General features: G+C 36.2%; 1 protein-coding gene across 1 annotated transcript in view; it reads left to right on the top strand.

Moving 5' to 3' along the window:
* The window catches only part of DMD (dystrophin), a 2,407,712-nt gene that overhangs the window by 1,097,879 nt on the left and 1,289,118 nt on the right, over positions 1–20,715 (top strand). The window contains 1 exon segment of the mRNA XM_080651877.1: positions 14,160–14,307. Coding sequence (XP_080508003.1) covers positions 14,160–14,307 — 148 coding nt within the window.

Genomic DNA, 20,715 nt, shown 5'->3' with positions numbered 1-20,715 from the left:
TGATTATTGTTATTGCCAACATTGCTAGATTAATTACTATGTGCTTAATAACTTTACCATATTGTGTCTACTTCACAAATGAGAATTATGAAATCAGCAAATTAAATTGCTTGCTGAAATTTATAAAGCACTATTTAATAGTAAAGCAGAATTTCAAACCCATGTTTGTCTGCTTTCAAATTACATACAGTGTACAATCTCCTTGTTTTATAACCTTATTTCAATCAAAAAGTATGTCTTCATTTTTAAAGATAATAGTTTGGAATTTCTAATCTATATGACATTTTCTTATTGCAAGGTGTACTAATTCAAAATGGATACCACTTGTATTAAAATTAAGTTGATTTCAAATCTGCAAAAGTTATGTTCAAGAGTATTTATGAGTACCTTTAATAGATGGTAAAAATGGTGATACAACAATGGTAAAATGAGGAACCATCAAGGATGTTCCTAGAAAAACTAGATAAATTCCATTTGATTTGAGAGTGTGGTATACTCATCATGATGTGTTTGTAAATAAGAGATGCTAATTTGAAAAAATGAGGCTTAAAAAGGATGTTAGGTAATTTATTAAGCCTTTCCTTTTAATATAAGATTTATTATGCTCAGATATAGGAGTGTAGCTGGACAATAACAATATGCTTTATGCCCAGGAGGACAGTATGTTGTAGAAGTATGATTTCTTGTCTTCCATGAGATAATATTGTGTTTACTGATTCTAATGATACTAAAAATAAAACCATGTACACTACCAGCTACTCTTATTCAACTCTAGTGTTGCCTTGCATTCCTGCTTAGAAATGTACAAGTTATTGATCCTCCCAATGTCTCAGTTTTCTTATCTGAAAAATTAATATAATAGTGCCTACCCTAAGGTGTTGTTGAAATATTAATATTGTGTCGAGTCTTATGTTCATTGTAGAGTGCTTAACACATACCTATGTCTTTTTGCTTTTGTTCCTGCTTTTGCTGCTATTTCTAAGTAAAAAGTTCCTGTATCAATTACATATGTTTGTGTTCAAATAAAGAGAAAGACATCTTTATTTCAAATACCTCTTCAAGCCAACAAATTAAAGATAAGATTTAGAAGCTATGATATCGCACACTGTATTATCTTCATTTGGACTATGTACTCGAACATATATAAATTAGGACTAAATAAAATGCTCATATTTTGTAAAGAATATCCAGGAATATATCACGTCCTCAGAAGGAATGCTACCTTAAACTTTTAAAGAAATTCAAATTATTTAATTTAGACTGCTGAATCAGTTTGTGTAGTTAATTTGTCCTAAAGATCCTATATTAAAGGTAATAGTACTGCTCACTAATAGCAAACTATTATTGCTACTTTGGGTATTTTAACAGGGTGCTAATTGTATCAAATCAAGACATTGAAACTGCATAATTTTTAGGTTAATATTAGCATAAACCTACATTGTTTTTTTTTTTTTCCAGAAACAGTATAAGAATAGCATACCCTGAATATTTTTCCAATATGATAGAGCTCTCAAATTTTGTACCCTTTACACAGTCATTGGTCTGCTGGGACTCTGGATTGTGTCAAAGGTGTATAGAAAAGAGAAGGACAAAGGAGGTTTGTGAAATACCAGGGACATTATAAATATACTAGAGGCCCAGTGCACGAAATGTGTGCATGGGTGGGGTCCCTAGGCCTGGCCGGCGATCAGGGCCTATCAGGGTCCTCTCGCCCAGTCCTGATTGGGGCCGGGCCTGCCAGGGCCTGCCAGCCAGGGCTTTGGGGCCTGCCAGATGGGGTCTCCTGGACAGGGCCTGCTGGATGGGAGGAGGGACCATGGGAGGTTTGCTGGCAAGGGAGGGTAGGGACTGGTGGAGATTGGCTGGCCATGGGAGGTTAGCTGTGGGAGTGCACTGACCACCAGGGGGCAGCTTCTGTGTTGAGCGTCTGCCCCCTGGTGGTCAGTGTGCAACATACCAACAGGTCGGCTGGCCGTACCGGTCGTTCCAGTTGTTCGGTTGTAAAGGTCGCTTAGGCTTTTATATATATAGAAGAGACACTTTTGGTTTTCTTTTTATAATCAGCTACTTAAATAATCAGATATCAAGAGTAGGTGAAAATATGGATCCCTACCTATGCAAGTTGTTATTCACTTATCTCAGGGATGTTTGTGTTGTCTCTTCCATATTAAGCCAAAATAATATGCTTAATTTGTGTATATGTGTGTGTCTATACACATATACACATCTTTGTGTGTACATTTTTGTGTGCATATAACATATATACAGGGTTGGATAAAAGTTGGATTACAGTTGTGAATATGTGCAAGACTTTATTTTTGTATTATTTGTAAATTATTATTTATTTGTATTGGAACGGTAAACCTTTTGCTCACACCTGTATATTTGAGTGTGTATGTGTTTGTGTCTACTTATAGTTAAAAAAGTCATCATTTATTTAAGATGACTTAAGCTTACTGATAAGACTTTTCTAGTTTAACCTCCTCCTCCAGAGATCTGCCTACTTATAGGAAAGAGGGACTACTACAATCCCCATTTTAGATCCCATCCAGACATGCATTAATGAGAGACCAGTAACATTGGGAAGGGGCGTGAGGAGAGTAAGAGATCAACCAAAGGACTTGTATGCATGCATATTAGTATAACCAATGGACACAGACAGTAGGGGGGTGAGGGAATGTGTGTGGGGGGAGGGGAGTGGGTAGGGAGAGGTCAATGGGGGAAAAGGAGACATATATAATACTTGCAACAATAAAAAATTTAAATTAATAAAGTTACACCCCAGTTACACTGCAAAAAAAAAAAATAAAAGAGAAATAAACCTAAAGAGTTTTAAGATATTCTTTGAATTGTCATGGAAATTTTGAGATATTCAATGTTTTAAAGTGTATGTTAAACATGTGGGCTATATGAATATTTGTGTTGGAATAAAAAAGAAGGGATGACAGCGTAGACATAGATTAGAAGATTTTCAGACAATGATGATAGGGATAGATAGATTGGGATATGTCAAAGAAAAAGGTATTAAGGGATGTATTTTTATTTTTAAATATATTTTCATTGATTTCAGAGAAGAAGGGAGAGGGAGAGCGAGATAGAAACATCAATGATGAGAGAGAATCATTGATTATCAGCCTCTTGCACACCTCCTACTGGGGATTAAGCCCACAACTCAGGCATGTGCCCTGACCATGAAGTGAACCATGACCTCCTGCTTCATAGGTTGATGTTCAACCACTGAGCCAAACCAGCAGGGGTATTAGGGGATTTAAAGAAAGGCCATAGCAGTGAGGCTAGAAAGAGGTCCTGTTAAAAGAGTCCTTTCTGTTTGATGGGATACAAATACAAATATGGTGAAAAAGAAAAGGAGGAATGGAGGATGACCTCAGATTATTAACTTGACAATCATTAGTTAAAATTACAAGACTTTGTGGAGAAAATAAGAAACTGTTCAAATGTGATGTTTGAGGTTCACATAGAATATTCTGGTGAGAATACTCCAAAAATCAGCTAGATATAGAGCTCAGGTAAGGGCCAGAATCACAGGCTTTGTAGAAATGAATTTATAGAGGAAGGGTAGGTAAAGCGCAGCACACAGGCCAAATCTGGCCCCAAACCTGTTTTGTTTTTTTGTGGTTTTTTTTGATACAGTTTTATTGGGACGCAGCCAAATCCATTAGCTTGTGTTCAGTTTATGGCTGATTTTGAGATACTAGTACAACTAGTAGTTGTAACAAAGATTGCATGACCAACCAAGCCTAAAGTGTTTATTTTCAAGAACTTGGTAAAATTTGCCAACTCCTGCTGTAGATGTTATTTGAACCTTAAAGAGTGAATGAGATTGATAGGAAAGTATACAGACAGGAAATCCAAGAGGTTCACCAATAATACGCAGGCAAACTAGTTATTATTTTTTGATGGGAAAATATCCCTGTATCCATTAAGTGTGGCAAAAGAGTCCCCTGTGATTGGAAAGAGGTTATATTAAGTGTTGATGCTGGTGATCTAGTTCAAGCAGTCTATCTTTTCTGTTTGTTCATATGGCAATAAACAAAAAGTTATTATGAGAAACAAGGGAAACAAAATGTGTAGAAATTCAGCACTGAAGAAAGGGGATAAAGGCATGAAAATGATTTCCTGATCTCAATTATTATAACCATAGTAAGAAACCGAAAATCAAAGTACTACACCAACTGGTTTGAAGCCCGAAAATCAGACTCACAACCTAGAGAGAATTAAGGGTAAAATAAACAGGGTGTTAGAAGATAAAATATCAATCTAAAGCTATAAAAGTGCTAGCAAGGATATATTGAAAACAATAAAACTAAATGAGAAAGAGGTCAGTGTATAGCACTGTATTTGTTTATTTCTTTGCCTTATTCTATAAATATTTCAAAGTTAATTATTTTATTTACAATGGGAGTGTAACTAGCAGAGTGGAGGATTGTGTGAAGTGGGGCAGAGGCTTCCTTTTCAGTTTTATTTTTCCACTGTATACCCATTATTTTGTTCTCTCTGCATACATTATCTTAAAATTAAAATAGAATATCCTGCTTAGAAAAAATATATACACATCTTTTCCTATATTATATATAAAAATAAAATTCCAGAAAATTACGCATTTAAATTGTCAAAAGAAAATTAATAAAACTGACTATAATATATAGAAGAGTATGTTAATGAATGTTGGGTAAATGAAAATTTCTTAAATATATATATAAAGCACTCATAAATAAAAATAATAAACTGGATTATATTGTATATTAACTTCTGTACATCAATGACAGCATAGAGAGAGTAAGAGTGAAAGCCACAGGGTAGGAAAATATATTTGGAATACACATATAACTGATGAAGTGTGTGCCTCAATCATTATGAAGAATTCCTACAAGTCATTGAGAAAAGAACAGACTATGTGATTGAAAACTGGGAGAAGTTTTTAAAATATGAGAAAGGGCACAAGAGGGCTTATTGGCTGCTGACAATGTTTTATATCTTGATCTGGATGGTATTTATAGAATGATCATTTCGTAGTAAATAAGAAATGATTTTATGTTTCACAATAACACCATCTAATTCGTCATCTTCACAAAATAAAAAATTTGCCCGACCAATTGACACAGAGTTCACCATCCCCATTAGTAGTTAGGGAGTTGCAAATTAAAACTAAAATGTGATATCACTATATGCCAATCAGAATGGTAAAAATGTAAAAGTTTGACATTTTTTGTGGTGCTGAGAATATGAAGCAATTGGAATTCTCCTACATTGCTCCTTGGACTGTGAATTGTAAACAGGAATGTGAATTTTCATACACTACTTCTGCTAGAAGTGCAAACCATTTGGCACTATTTAGTAATATTAAAAATGTGCAAAATCTATGGCCTGTCAATTTCACTCCTAGGTATATACTCTACAGAAATGCTTGGGCAAACATTGCAGAAAACAGGTACATAAATGTCTATAGCAACATTATAACAGCTCCAAAGTAAAACAACCTGAATATTTATTATCAGTAATAATATGTCATACAGTGGAATATTATAGAGCAATGAATAAGCAACAACATGGACTGATATTAAAAGTATGAAATTGAGCAGATGAACTCCCACACAAGAGAATACATACTATATGTTCCAGTTATAAAAACTTCAGAAACATACAACAATTAAACTCTAGTGTTAGGAATGTATATTTACGTTACAAAGCTCTAAGGCAAGCATGTCAAACTCAAAAGCTAACACAGACCAAATAAGCAAGATTTAATTTTTTGTGGACTGCAAAAAAAACAAAAGCTTCAATTTTCATAGAAACGTAGATTTATTTAGATGGAGGCATGCTGAATACAAAGGGCTGAAATAAATAAGTAATCATTAACATAAAATAATAGAACATTTTAATAAAAATTAATATTTTTCTTGAACATTCACTTACCAGATACTGAGTAACTTCACAAATTAATAAGCATAACTCAAATAAAATCATTTTTCTTGTTCTCCAAAAGCAAAAATATTCCCTGTTGTGCAAACCAAACAAGTCAGTCCAAGACTATAGATGTGGCAATCGGCTGCTAAAATATTCGCTGCTAGTATTGGAGAGAGAAATGGTGCACCTGCACATAAGGCATGTAAAGTAAATGAATGCAACACGATTAATCAGTCATTAGCAAACGTTGTAGTTCATTATTAATAATTATGTATAACAGGATATTGTAAAAATTAAGTTAGGAAATGTTTATTAATATATCTCTTACATACCATTATATTGGCTAGCTAGGCCGCAAAAATATTCATTGTGGGCTGTATATGGCCCACGGGCTGCAAGTTTGACATGCTTGCTCTAAGGGAATGATTACCGGAAGGTAGGAGAGAAAATATATAGAGGGTGGACAGGAGAGACTAGTGATTGGAATGGGTTCAAGAGGGATTTCTGGCTGTTGAATTTATTCCTTTTTAATTTCCTGGCTTGAGTTATGGTCACAATGTATACATTCTTCTGTATATTAGTACATTTAACAATAAAGGGTGATTATAAAATAAAAGAAAAATAAGTATGTCGCATAGAGTTAGGCGTGGGCAACCATGGATTCCATGATGAAGTAATGATTCAACTTCTGTAAGCAGGCTAATGACATTGTCTATTTACTTACTTTATTTTTAAAAATTTTATTTTATTGTTTAAAGTATTACAAATAGTAGTACATACATTATGTCTCCTTTTTTCCCCATTGACCTCCTCCAGGCCTCCTCTACCCCTGGCACATACCCTCACACTCCCAGTGTCTTGTGTCCTTCAGTTAATCTCTTATGCCCAGCTACCCTCCCCTGCCTTCCTGCTGTAGTTTGACAGTCTGTTCGATGCTTCTTTGCCTCTGTATCTACTTTTGTTCATCAGTATATAATGTTCTTTATTTTCCACAAATGAGTAAGATCACGTGGTATTTATCTTTCACTGACTGGCTTATTTTGCTTAGCATAATGCTCTCCATTTCCATCCATGCTGTTGCAAATGGTAAGAATTCCTTCTTTTTACAGCAGTGTAGTATTCCATTGTGTAGATGTACCACAGTTTTTTAATCCACTCATCTGCTGATGGGCATTTAGGCTGTTTCCAGATCTTAGCTATTGTAAATTGTGCTGCTATGAACATAGGGGTGCATATATCCTTTCTGATTGGTGTTTCTAGTTTCTTGGGATATATTCCTAGAAGTGGGATCACTGAGTCAAATGGGAGTTCCATTTTTAGTTTTTTGAGGAAACTCCATACTGTTCTCCACAGTGGCTGCACCAGTCTGCATTCCCACCACCAGTGCACGAGGGTTCCTTTTTCTCCGCATCCTTGCCAGCACTTGTCATTTGTTGATTTGTTGATGATAGCCATTCTGACAGGTGTGAAATGGTACCTCCTTGTCGTTTTGATTTGCATCTCTCAGATGATTAGTGACTTTGACCATGTTTTCATATGTCTCCTGGTCTGCTGTATGTCCTCTTTCAAAAAGTGTCTCTTTAGGTCCTTTGCCCATTTTTTGATTGGATCATTTATCTTCCTTTTGTTAAGTTGTACCAGTTCCCTGTAAATGTTGGAGATTAAACACTTATCAGAGATAACATCAGCAAATATGTTCTCCCATGCAGTGGTCTTTCTTGTTGTTTTGTTGATTGTATCTTTTGCTGTGCAGAAGCTTTTTATTTTGATGTAGTCCCATTTGTTTATTTTCTCTTTAGTTTCCATTGCCCTAGGAGCTGTATCGGTAAAGATATTGCTACGACAAATGTCTACTATTTTGCTGCCTATGGCTTCTTCTAATATTTTTATGGTTTCCCATCTTACGTTTAAGTCTTTATTCATTTTGAGTTTATTTTACTTACTTTAAATCTTAAAACTAAAGATAAAATCATTGTTTAAATGTCTGGTGGAGTCCAGAGAGACACTGCATGGATTGGATTCTATATCAGTGACATGCTTTGTATTTGAAAACCTAAGCTAAATAGAGGCAGAGTAATAATAATAAAAGCTACTTACTCATATTTGTTGAATACTACCATATACTGTTTTAAGAAATTCAGACATATTCACTTATGTAACCCTCACAAATAACCTAAGGAGATTATTTCATAAACTACTTTCATAAACCCTTTTTGGAGTGGTCACTTACTTACTTACCCAAAGCCACACAGTAAATGGTGGAGCTGGGACTCCAACCTATGCAGTCTAAAGGCTGTGCTTTACCCACCAGAGGAGGCCAGGTCATTCATGGGTTCAGATATAAGCCTATGTCCAGAGAGTGTGGCCGTGAGACAGACAGCTGGAGTGGAGTCAAATGGAGTCAAATGATAAAATGATACATATGTGACATATGTGGCTCTGGGTTCAGAATTATATATATATATATATATATATATATATATATATATATATATATATATATATTAGACATGAGAGCAGAGATGATCTGGGGCATTGTCTTAGGAGTAAAAAGTAAAAGGTGTAGGAGAGAAGGGAGCAGAGTCAGCCATGGTAGTGCTCCTCAGAGTGAGTCAGATTCTGTAGAAAATACTCCACACCTGCTAGTATACTAAGGTTTTATGAAATAATTTTATTCCTACAGAAGTGGGGTCAAGTGCGTGGGTGGGGAGGGCTCAAAGTACTAAGATTTGAGGCAAGTAACTAATTTAAATTTCATTTACCTACAGTTTGGTCCGTGAGAATTTAGCCAAGATTCCTCCCACTTACCACATCCAAGATAAAATATGTGAGAGGAAATAACCAGCCACACAATGCTGAGTTAGCAGACCTAAGTACAAAGCCACAATGGAAATGTCAGAAGGCTACCAGGGTGTTATTTATTTAAATCTATTTTGTGAAATTCAGCACCACCTTAATGGCCTGAAAGTGTTAAAGTATGTCCCAAGTACCTAAATTACTCTCTAAATGTAATTTATGCTTGAGAATAATCTGACTAACTTGATTTAGAACAGCAGGAAATAAGTTATGCTGCACATAAATGGAGCAGCAGTGTAATTTTAAATACTGCTTGCATAGTGAATGAGAATTTTAATATTTGCAAAATTTTAAAATCACTTGATTTATTATCCATATGTTTATAATAATATTTTTGGTCCTTATTTAGTTCAGCCTACATATCTTCTTATTGCCAGGAAAAAAAGGCAACAACTATTTTCCCTGAGATATAATATAGAGGGTAAAATTTATATTTATTTCCCTGAATGTTATCTTTAATGTCTCTATGTGTTTTTAATTGGTATTGCCTTTTCCCTCAATCATGTGTACAGTCCAATTAATGCTGTGAGGATTTTAGGGAGCTTAGTGACTGATTAGAGATTAAATTTACCAGTGTAACATTAAAGCTAGTAAAATTTTCATTCATTCAGAATTTTTGTTGGTGGGAGTTTACATTTATAAGTCATGATGATAAAAATTAAATTTTACATAGTGCATTTATGAGTAGCCTTAGACTTGCTATTGACACATATTAACTGAATGTGTATTTAAAAATTTTATGTAATGCTTGAAATTGAGTTTAAAATATTATTACTCACTTTAAATGCCATTACATGCAAATGTGCAAGCTTTTATTCTTTAACTAGAGGCCCGGTGCACAAATTTGTGCACGGGTGGGGTCCCTCTGGGTGGCCGGCAGGGATCAGGCCGAAACCCGCAGTCCAACACCACCTGCAGCTCCTATCTGCTGCTCCCATTCATCCCAGCCCCACTGTGCCTGCTGCAGGCTTGCGCCCAATCAGTCCTGATCTGGAGAGTTCGAGCTGCCACAGCAGCACTCACCAGCCTTGAGCCCTGTGTCTGGCACCCTCCCAAAGGAAGTGGCCTGTGGGATCAGGCTGAAACCCGCTCTCTGACATCCCCCGAGGGGTCCCAGATTGCGAGAGGGTGCAGGCCAGGCTGAGGGACCCCACCAGTGCATGATTGGGCCAGGGAGGGACCATGGGAGGGCTCCAGGGTGTGTCTGGCCCATTTTGCTCAGTCCTGATGGGCTGGACCCCAGCAGCAAGCTAACCTACCAGTCAAAACATCTGTCCCCTGGTGGTCAGTGCACGTCATAGCGACTGGTTGACTGTCTGCCCCCCTGGTGGTCAGTACACATCATAGCGAGTAGTTGAGCAGCCTTAGCATATCATTAGCATATTACGCTTTGATTGGTTGTTCAGTTGTTCTGCAGTTCGGTCTATTTGCATATTGCCCTTTTATTATATAGGATATTTTGTTTGGCTAGAGGTACTCATTTTAACATTAATCTATAATAATAAAAGTGTAATATACTAATTAGACTGGATAGCTGAATGACCTTCCAGATGGAGCCGGGACAGTCACCATGGCTGCGAGGGCCAAGGCAGTTTTGTAGTTGTAGGCTATACAGAATACTCTTGATTTAGATATTGACAAAGTGACAGTGGAAGTAGTTCAGATCTAGTCATTAGATATGCGGAGGTTTGGACTGCAGGAATAATGGAAAGGGAACAAAAGGGAAGGTGGGCCTTTCAGGAATATGGGAGTAATGTACAGTCACAAAGTTCTGAAGCAGTATCAGGGCAGGGGGGATAGCAGGCAGTACTCTGTGCCTGGCAATTCCATCCTATCTCACTTTTGTGGACTTGGAACAAGTATAAAAATAGGAAAACCTGGGACCTTGGCCTGTTTCCCTTCTCTTCCTCCCTCCAGCTCTGGCTTGTAGAGCTATGGGTACCATGATCAATTGTATGGACCCCATGGATTTTTTTCTTGGAAAATTTAGAGGAAATATAATCTGTGAAGAGGAAGAGGGGCTGGGATGGGAGGAAACTGTGGAATCTGGAGGAAGATGGTGATTGCCAGTGTGGTTAGTGGTGGAGGAATACATCTGTGCAGCAGCCTGGAATGAAGAGAGTGTGTATTTATAGCACAAATGGAGAAACAATCACCTCCCAGTAGTGGAAAGTTTGGAAATAAGGATAATTCTGGTGATTGGGTAGGAAAAAAAGCAAAGTAAGAAGGGGACTGTTATAAATGTGGAATGGTAAATTGTGACAAAATGACTTCTCTGTCCTCTGATTAGCTGCTTTCTGCCTGTTTCTCAAACTATGGTAGCAGGAAAAGAGTGGGAGGTGGTAGTAGTTAGCATGTGAGTCTACCTTTTAAAATTATTTTTAAATGACTGTATTTTTCTAAATATCAGAGTATGAAATGCACATTGTAGGGATCTTGACAACAGAGAAAATATATAATGAAAAGTAAAATCAATTATAGTCTTACTAAGATGGAACAATGCCAACTATGCATCATTGTTTTTTTAGACTCTCATTTAACAACTCTTTGGATCCAATGACACAAGTGCCTGTGAGACATACACAATGTACCAATTTTTTTAAAGGGAATACTTTCTTAAAATGTATTTTGTAAGTTTTATATTATGTATTAGATACCACTAAAAAAGATATAAAATATTATTAAACATGTAATATATTTCTAAGATCATTTTGTGGCTGATGGTAATATGATATTTGATTACCTCTAGAATGCCATCCTATATAATAAAGAGGTAATATGCAAATTGACAGCCACACCCTCACACAAGATGGACACCCCCATGTGGTCACAAGATAGCCGTCCCCATATGGTCACAAGATGGCCACCCCCATGTGGTCACAAGATGGCCACCACAAGATGGTGGGCAGGGGAGGGCAGTCGTGAGTGATCAGGCCAGCAGGGGAGGGCAGTTGGGGGCAACTGGGCCTGTAGGGGAGCAGTTAGGCATCAATCAGGTTTGCAGGGGAGTGGTTAGGGGATGATCAGGCTGGCAGGCAGACGCGGTTAGGGGCAATCAGGCAAGCAGGCAGGCAGGTGAGCAGTTGGGAGCCAGCTGTCCTGGATTGTGAGAGCTTAAACCAGCAGTCGGATCCCACAGGGATCAGGCCTAAACCGGCAGTTGGACATCCCCCAAGGGGTCCCAGATTGCAGAGGGTGCAGGCTGGGCTGAGGGACACCCCCCCCCCCAGTGATGAATTTTGTGCACAGGGCCTCTAGTTAATAATAAAAGGCAGAATTCTTATTTTTCAGCTATCTGTAGTTAGAGACTCTTTTGGTTACCATTGGCTGCCTTTTTTTTTCTTCTGCTACTAAAATAGTCCATTTTTTTTAAAAAAAAATCTTTATTGTTCAAAGTATTATACATGGACCCCTTTTCTCCCCCATTGACTCCCTCCTCCCCAGGCCTTCACCACACTATTGTCTTTGTTCATGAGTTATGCATATATGCATATAAGTTCTTTGGCTAATCTCTTCCAGCCCACCCCCCCCTACTTCCTTCTGAGATTCTTCAGTATGTTCTATGTTTCCATGCCTCTGGTTCTATTTTATTCATCAGCTTGTTGTGTGCATTTAATTCCACATATAAGTTAGATCATGTGATATTTGTCTTGCTCTGACTAGCTTACTTCGTTTGGCATAATCATTTCCAGGTCCCTTCATGCTACCAAATTACAGTCTACTTTAAATATTTTTGTTTGTTTTTTTGTTTTAAATATTTTTAAATTAAGAAATATAGTTAGTAATTAAATGAAATGTGTGATAGAATGCAAACTACATATAAATGCATAATTAAATATTTGGAAGATAATAAAGAATACAAAATAAGAAAAAACCCTGCAAGTCTGTCTCTGAATTGTTTAATTTGTATGATGAGAATTCATCCAGAAAAAAGGAAATCCCAGCAAAGACCATGTAAGGCAGTGAAAAGCACCATTGAAACCACAGAGATTTGATAGAATCCCCTCTCTACCATTTATACCTATTTCCTTTTTGGCAAGTTACTCACCCTCTTATTTTTCTCCAGGGGAAGTAAGAATAATAATTGTTATGTTCCAGGTGGTGTTGTAGAGTCAGTGAAATCGGATATGTAAAAGCACAGAGCCCATTGTCTGACTCATAGTAACTGTTTAATATATGTGACTTCCATTCCCTTCCCAGTAAAACAGTAGGAGTTCTGGCATGACTTAAGTTCTAAAATAATTTCAAGTTCCTAAACGGATGTAAAGAACTGAAAAGATATTTAAAACTATAATCCATTGCATCTCAAGAGTAGCACTCAGAGAACTTTGACAGACTACTGTCCTCGGAGGCAGCCCTACAGCCAGGATATGCAGAGTGCCTTTTGGTTTAGTGTTAGCAAATATTTGTTTGGACAGGCCCCGGGTGATCCAGTAGATCATAAACCCCATAATACTTTCAAACTTTGTAGATTTTTTTCATCTTGATTGTATATTAAAATCACCTGGGTGCTTTTAAAAATACCAATATCTGTACACCACCTCCAAATATACTGATTTAATTGGTCTTTAGGGGGGCCTGGACTCAGTGTTTTATTGTTATTGTTTTTCCAACACCCAGGTGATTCTTATGTGCAACAGTTTTAAGGTAAATGTAAAGGTGGACTCATGTAATTTCCTCCAGAATTCCAACTTAAAATGTTAGTGGATCCAATAAAAATAATGATAAAGCGAGATAGCAGTGATATTGAAAGTGATAGACTTTATGAGGTCATTTGATTTTGATCCATTTGAAATTGAATGGCTTCAAAATACTTAATTTATTAGATGTTAATATATTTTTAAATTCCTAGAATTAAAAAATAAGTATGCTCACAGGGGAGAAAATGTTAATACTCCATAATAATTGTCTTTACCTTTGTTTCAATAAAGAAATGTATTCAATTTTAACAGAAGAAATGAACAAAATAAACTGATGTACAAAATACAACTAGAGGCATGGATACATGGAACAGACTGACAAATGTTAAGAGGGGAGTAGGTTGGGGGAGACTGGATGAAAGAAGGTGAAGGTACTAGCTAAAGAATATATATGCATAGCCCATGGACACAGACAAAAGTGTGATGAAGGCCAGAGGAGGGCAAGGGGGGAAGTTGAGTGGAAGGAGCAAAGGTGGATAAAAGGATAAAATGGGGGACATCTGTAATAACGTCAACAACAACAACAAAACAAAAACAAAAAAAAACCAGCCTTTTATTTTCATTCATCCTTTCTATTTAATATTATTCTTATCAGTGTAATTAAATGTGCATTCTATGTTCATATAATTTGTTTTATATAATCCATTCTTTTTCTTGATCCATGTTTTTCACCTCTAGGCATTTTGACAGATCTGTTGAAAAATGGCGACGGTTTCATTATGATATGAAGGTATTTAATCAATGGCTAACAGACGCTGAACAGTTTCTCAAAAGGACACAAATTCCTGAGAATTGGGAGCATGCCAAATACAAATGGTATCTTAAGGTAAGATTTTGTGATTTCTTTATTCAAACTGTGTTTGTCGTCACCATAGTATCACAGCTGCTTAATTTGTTTAAGTTTAGGTTCTGAATGATGATGGAAATTTATAATTCCTGACTTTTGTTGTCATCACTACACATAGTAGAACATCATTATAATGATGATGTTGGGAGACTGTGCTGTGGATTTTTATGGACAAGATTAAAGTTAGCTTAGATATAACTGGTTTATCTGATGAAAGTGTAATTGAATCTGTGATACCAAGGAGCATCTTCAGGCAGGGTGTCCTATAGCTTTAGGGCAGTGTGTGTTTTTGTTTGTTTTATGTTGGATCCTGTCCAGAAGAACTTGTGGTATACTTAGCAATAATGTAGTTGCTAGAAATATCCATCATGATAAAATTACAGGTCTGTTTCCCTAAGGACAATTTGTAGTAATGTAGCAATATTTCCATATATTCTATTGACAAAATGCCTTCTGAGATAGTCCAGAGGCCAAAACAATGCAGAGTTAATTGAAGGTACTTATTGACTTTTTTTATGGTTTATGTTAATGGAAAGGCAACATATGGATTACAACCAGTGTGCCATTTAATTTCAACTTGCTGTGTCTTTTGAGTATGCAGATAAAGATAAATTGGATTGTGGAGGTTATAATGTAGGTTATAAAATATACATTTTGGGTATAAGAAATATTGTGTTTATTATATCACCTCTTAAGTTTTTTTGCAATTTTTTAAACTCAAATTGTTCATGTAGCAGTGTTCAGTCAAGTAGTTTTGAATTGTGGCCAATTTTTAATGCCAGAAAATGCTGATGAAGACAGATGAAAGCAAAAAAGAAGGCAATTTATTAAACAGTTCTGATGTTTCAAAATGCTGGATTCATAAAAGCAATATCCTATTCAACTTTACAATTCTCAAAGATTCTTGCATAACAAACATGCATTTTGATACTAAGAAAGTGAGCATTTATATACCTATGTATACGTAAAGTATGTAAATATAGAACATGAATAATTTAAAAATATTGTATAATTATGTGTATGTCAATCAAACTTATATACACATAGCATTGGCATTGGAGGTAGAAAAATTTTATTGATTTTCTAATCTGCTATCATACAGAATATAAGTTTTGTAATAGCACTAAAATACATTTTGAGTTAGTATAGCATCACTAGGTCTTTGACTTAAAGGTAAAAATATTAAGTGTAATATAAGGTTTTCTTGGGGAGATTATAAATCTCTTGCCATTTCCAAAGATATATGACACAAAGTAGTTACATATTTGATTGTTTTATTATAAAGTAATATATACTCATTATGAGGAAAATAAAACAATGTAGAAGTATATTCATACTTCCATTCTGCTCCACAGATGGTGATTGTTTTGATAGGGATTTTGATACATATTTCGGGTTGGCATCCTTGGGAAGCCCATGCTGACATGGAGATTAGCACACAGAAGGTTTATTAGGGAATGCTTTTGGGAATTGAACAATTGTTTTATGAAGTTCCTTGGCATTGTTTTCTTCATGTTTCCTATTCTTGAGGACTGTTAAGCTTCTTGGATCTGTGGGTTCAGCATTTTCATCAAATTTAGAAATTTTAAGGCATTGTTTTTAAAAATATGTTTCTGTCCCTCTTCCTTTTCAGGGACTCTGATTACACACATTAGGCTGTTTAATCTGTCCCACTACTAACTGGTGTGCTGTACTTTTTATTTTCAGTATTTTAAAATAATTCATTTCACATATCTTGTATTGTAAAATTATTAAATCTAATTTTTTGCAGTATCTAATCTGTGGTTAATCATATCTAGTGTATATTTTTAACCTCAGATGTTGTTTTGTGTGAGTCAACACATTATTGAAGTGTGATTTAGGATTTTTACACCTTCCACGTCTCTATTCAATGTGTCAATCTTTCCTCTACCTTCTTGAAAATATGAAATACAGTTATAATAACTGTTATAATGTTCTTGTCTGTTACTTTTAGTATCTATATCTATTTTGGGTCTATTTCAATTGCATTTTCTCCTCATTATGCTTGTTATTTTCTAGCTTCTTTGTATGACTGGTAAATTTTTTTCTCATTTGATTTTGATTTTTTAAAATTTTAGTGAATTTATTGGGGTGACATGGCTTAATGGATCATCCTATCCATTTGATTATTAAAATTCTCCTCTAATAGAATCCAATTGTGATGACCACATACACGTAAAATTTCCCTTAATTTTATTTCTAAAGTATACATCAGATGTCTCCAGGACATCTGGGGACATACCCATTCTGAAAAGGCACCAGGTCTCACCTTACAGAACATATTTCTGTACTTACAGGTACTTTCATCTCATTGGCTTACTGCATCATCATCAAACTGTATATATTAAGTTTTTGATCACAGACAGCACTTTTTATTTTCTTTTTTTTAATCTTTATTGAATATATTGGGGTGACATTGGTTAATAAAATTATATAGGTTCAGGTGTACAATTCTATAATACATCGTTTGTATATTGTATTGTGTGTTCACCATCTAAAGTCAAGTCTCCTTACATCACCATTTTTCCCCTTTACCCTCTTATACCCCCCACCCCACTTTCACTTTGGTAATCATCATACTGTTATCTTTGTCTACAAGTTTATGTTTTTTTTTGTTTTGTTTTGTTTTGCTTAATCCATTCACCCTTTTCACCCAACCTCCCAACTCCCTCCCTCCCCCCTGACAGCAGTCAGTCTGTTCCCTGTATCTGTGAGTCTGTTTCCATTTGGTTGTTTATTTATTTTGTTCATTAGGTTCCACATATAAGTGAAATTACATGGTACTTGTCTTTCTCTGACTGGCTTATTTCGCTTAGCATAATATTCTCCAGGTCTCTCCATGCCGTCTCAATGGGTAAGAGATCCTTCATTTTTATAGCTGCATAGTATCCCATTGTATAAATGTACCATAGCTTTTTTTTTTTTTTTTACTTTGCATCAGCATTTATTTATTTTTTTTTTCAAATTTTTATTAAGGTATTATATGTGTACATATCTTACCATTGCCCCCCACCCCCACCCCACTCCCATACATGCCCTCACCCCCCAATGTTTTGCATCCGTTGGTTACTCTTATATACATGCATATAAGTCCTTCAGTTGATCTCTTATTTCCCCCACCTCTCCCTAACCTTACCACTGTAATTTGACAGTCTGTTTGATGCTTTACTGCCTCTGTAACTATCTTTTTGTTCATCAGTTTATAATGTTTTTCATTATCCCCAAATGAGTGGGATCATGTGGTATTTTTCTTTCATTGACTGGCTTATTTCACTTAGCATAATGTTCTCTAATTCCATCCAAGTGCCTACAAATGGTAGTAATTCCTTCTTTTTTACGGCAGCATAGTATTCCATTGTGTAGATGTACCATAGTTTTCTGATCCAGTCATCTGCTGATGGGCATCTAGGCTGTTTCCAAATCTTAGCTATTGTAAATTGTGCTGCTATGAACATAGGGGTGCATATATCCTTTCTGATTGGTGTTTCTGGTTTCTTAGGATATATTCCTAGGAGTGGGATTACTGGGTCAAATGGGAGTTCCATTTTCAGTTTTTTGAGGAAACTCCATACTGTTCTCCACAGTGGCTGCACCAGTCTGCATTCCCACCAGCAGTGCACGAGGGTTCCTTTTTCTCCGCATCCTCGCCAACACTTGTCGTTTGTTGATTTGTTGATGATAGCCATTCTGACAGGTGTGAGATGGTATCGCATTGTTGTTTTGATTTGCATCTCTCGGATAATTAGTGACTTTGAGCATGTTTTCATGTGTCTCTTGGCCTTCCTTCTGTCTTCTTTCGAAAAGCTTCTATTTAGGTCCGTTGCCCATTTTTTTATTGGATCATTTATCTTCCTTTTATTAAGTTGTATAAGCTGCCTGTAGATGTTGGAAATTAAACCTTTATCAGTGATACCATTTGCAAATATGTTCTCCCATACAGTGGGGTTTCTTGTTGTTTTGTTGATGGTTTCTTTTGCTGTGCAAAAGCTTTTTATTTTGATGTAGTCCCATTTGTTTATTTTCTGTTTGGCTTCCATTGCCCTAGGGGCAGTATCACTGAAAAAGTTCTTTTGGCATATGTCTGAGATTTTGCTGCCTGTGGATTCCTCTAGTATTTTTATGGTTTCCCGTCTTATATTTAAGTCCTGTACCCATTTTGAGTTTATTTTTGTGTATGGTGTAAGTTGGTGATCTAGTTTCATTTTTTTGCATGTATCTGTCCAATTTTCCCAACACCATTTATTAAAGAGACTGTCTTGACTCCATTGTATGTTCATGCCTCCTTTGTCAAATATTAAATGCGCATATTGGTTTGGGTCGATATCTGGATTCTCTATTCTGTTCCATTGATCTATATGTCTGTTCTTGTGCCAGTACCAGGCTGTTTTGATGACAGTGGCTTTGTAATACAGCTTGAAATCTGGTATTGAGATCCCTCCTACTTTATTCTTCTTTCTCAGGATTGCTGCGGCTATTCGGGGTCTTTTTTTATTCCAGATGAATTTTTGGAGAGTTCTTTCTAGGTCTGTGAAATACGCCGTTGGTATTTTAATGGGGAGTGCATTGAATCTATAGATTACTTTGGGTAGTATGGACATTTTAATGATGTTGATTCTACCAATCCATGAACATGGTATGTTCTTCCATCTGTTTACATCTTCCTCTATCTCTTTTTTCAGTGTCCTGTAGTTTTCCGCATATAGGTCTTTTACCTCCTTGGTTAGGTTTATTCCTAAGTATCTTAATTTTTTTGGTGCGATGGAAAATGGGATTGCTTTTTTAGTCTCTCTTTCTGTAAGTTCATTGTTGGTGTATAGAAATGCCATAGATTTCTTGGTGTTAATTTTGTATCCTGCTACATTGCCGAATTCATTTATTAAGTCTGTTAGTTTTTTGATGGAGTCTTTCGGGTTTTTTATGTACAATATCATGTCATCTGCAAATAAGGACAGCTTTACTTCTTCTTTTCCAATTTGGATGCCTTTTATTTCTTCTTCTTGTCTAATTGCAGTGGCTAATACTTCCAGTACTATGTCAAACAGGAGTGGTGAGAGTGGGCATCCCTGTCTTGTTCCTGTTCTTAGGGGAAATGGTTTTAGTTTTTGCCCATTGAGTATGATGTTAGCTGTGGGTTTATCATATATAGCTTTTATGATGTTGAGGTATGATCCTTCTATTCCCACCTTGTTGAGAGTTTTTATCAAGAAAGGGTGTTGGATTTTGTCAAATGCTTTTTCTGCATCAATTGATATGACTATGTGATTTTTATCTCTCAATTTGTTTATGTGATGTATCACATTTATTGATTTGCGGATATTGAACCATCCTTGCATTCCTGGGATAAACCCTACTTGGTCATGGTGTATGATCTTTCTGATGTACTGCTGGATCCTATTTGCTAGAATTTTGTTGAGGATTTTGGCATCTACATTCATGAGGGATATTGGCCTGTAATTCTCTTTCATTGTGTTGTCTTTACCTGGTTTTGGTATTAGGGTGATGCTGGCTTCATAGAAGGAGCTTGGAAGTGTTCCTTCCTCTTGAATTTTTTGGAATAGTCTGAGGAGGATAGGTTTTAGTTCTTCCTTGAATGTTTGGTAGAACTCTCCAGTGAAGCCGTCTGGCCCCGGGCTTTTGTTTGCCGGAAGCTCTTTGATGACTGCTTCAATTTCTTCCATAGTTACTGGCATGTTGAGCTGTTTAGATTCTTCCTGATTGAGTTTTGGAAGGTTATATTTTTCTAGGAATATGTCCATTTCCTCCAGGTTGTCCAGTTTGTTGGAATAGAGTTGTTCGTAGTATTTTTTAACAATCCTTTGTATTTCGGCGGGATCTGTTGTTATTTCACCTCTTTCATTTCTGATCTTGTTTATTTGGGTCCTCTCCCTTTACTTCTTGGTGAGCCTGGCTAGAGGTTCATCAATCTTGTTTATCCTTTCAAAGAACCAGCTCTTGGTTTTGTTGATCTTTTCTATTGTTTCTTTGGTCTCTATGTCGTTTATCTGTGCTCTGATCTTTATTATTTCCTTCCTTCTGCTTACACTGGGCTTTTCTTGTTGCTCTTTTTCTAACTCTTTGAGTTGTTGGGTTAGGTAATTTATTACCCGTTTCTTGTTTTTTGCAGTTGGCTTGTAGAGCTATGAACTTCCCTCTCAAGACTGCTTTCGCTGTGTCCCATAGATTTTGGATTGTAGTGTTTTCATTGTCATTTGTTGTCATGATGTTTTTTATTTCTTCTTTGATCTCTCTGGTAACCCAGTCATGGTTTAATAGCATGCTGTTTAGTCTCCATGTGTTTGATTTCTTTGGGTTGTTTTTATTGTAGTTGATTTCCAGTTTTATGCCACTGTGGTCTGAGAAGATGCT

This window comes from Plecotus auritus, assembly GCF_963455305.1.
Source record: "Plecotus auritus genome assembly, chromosome: X".
Classification (NCBI taxonomy): domain Eukaryota; kingdom Metazoa; phylum Chordata; class Mammalia; order Chiroptera; family Vespertilionidae; genus Plecotus; species Plecotus auritus.
This window is presented reverse-complemented; position numbering and strand designations above follow the sequence as displayed.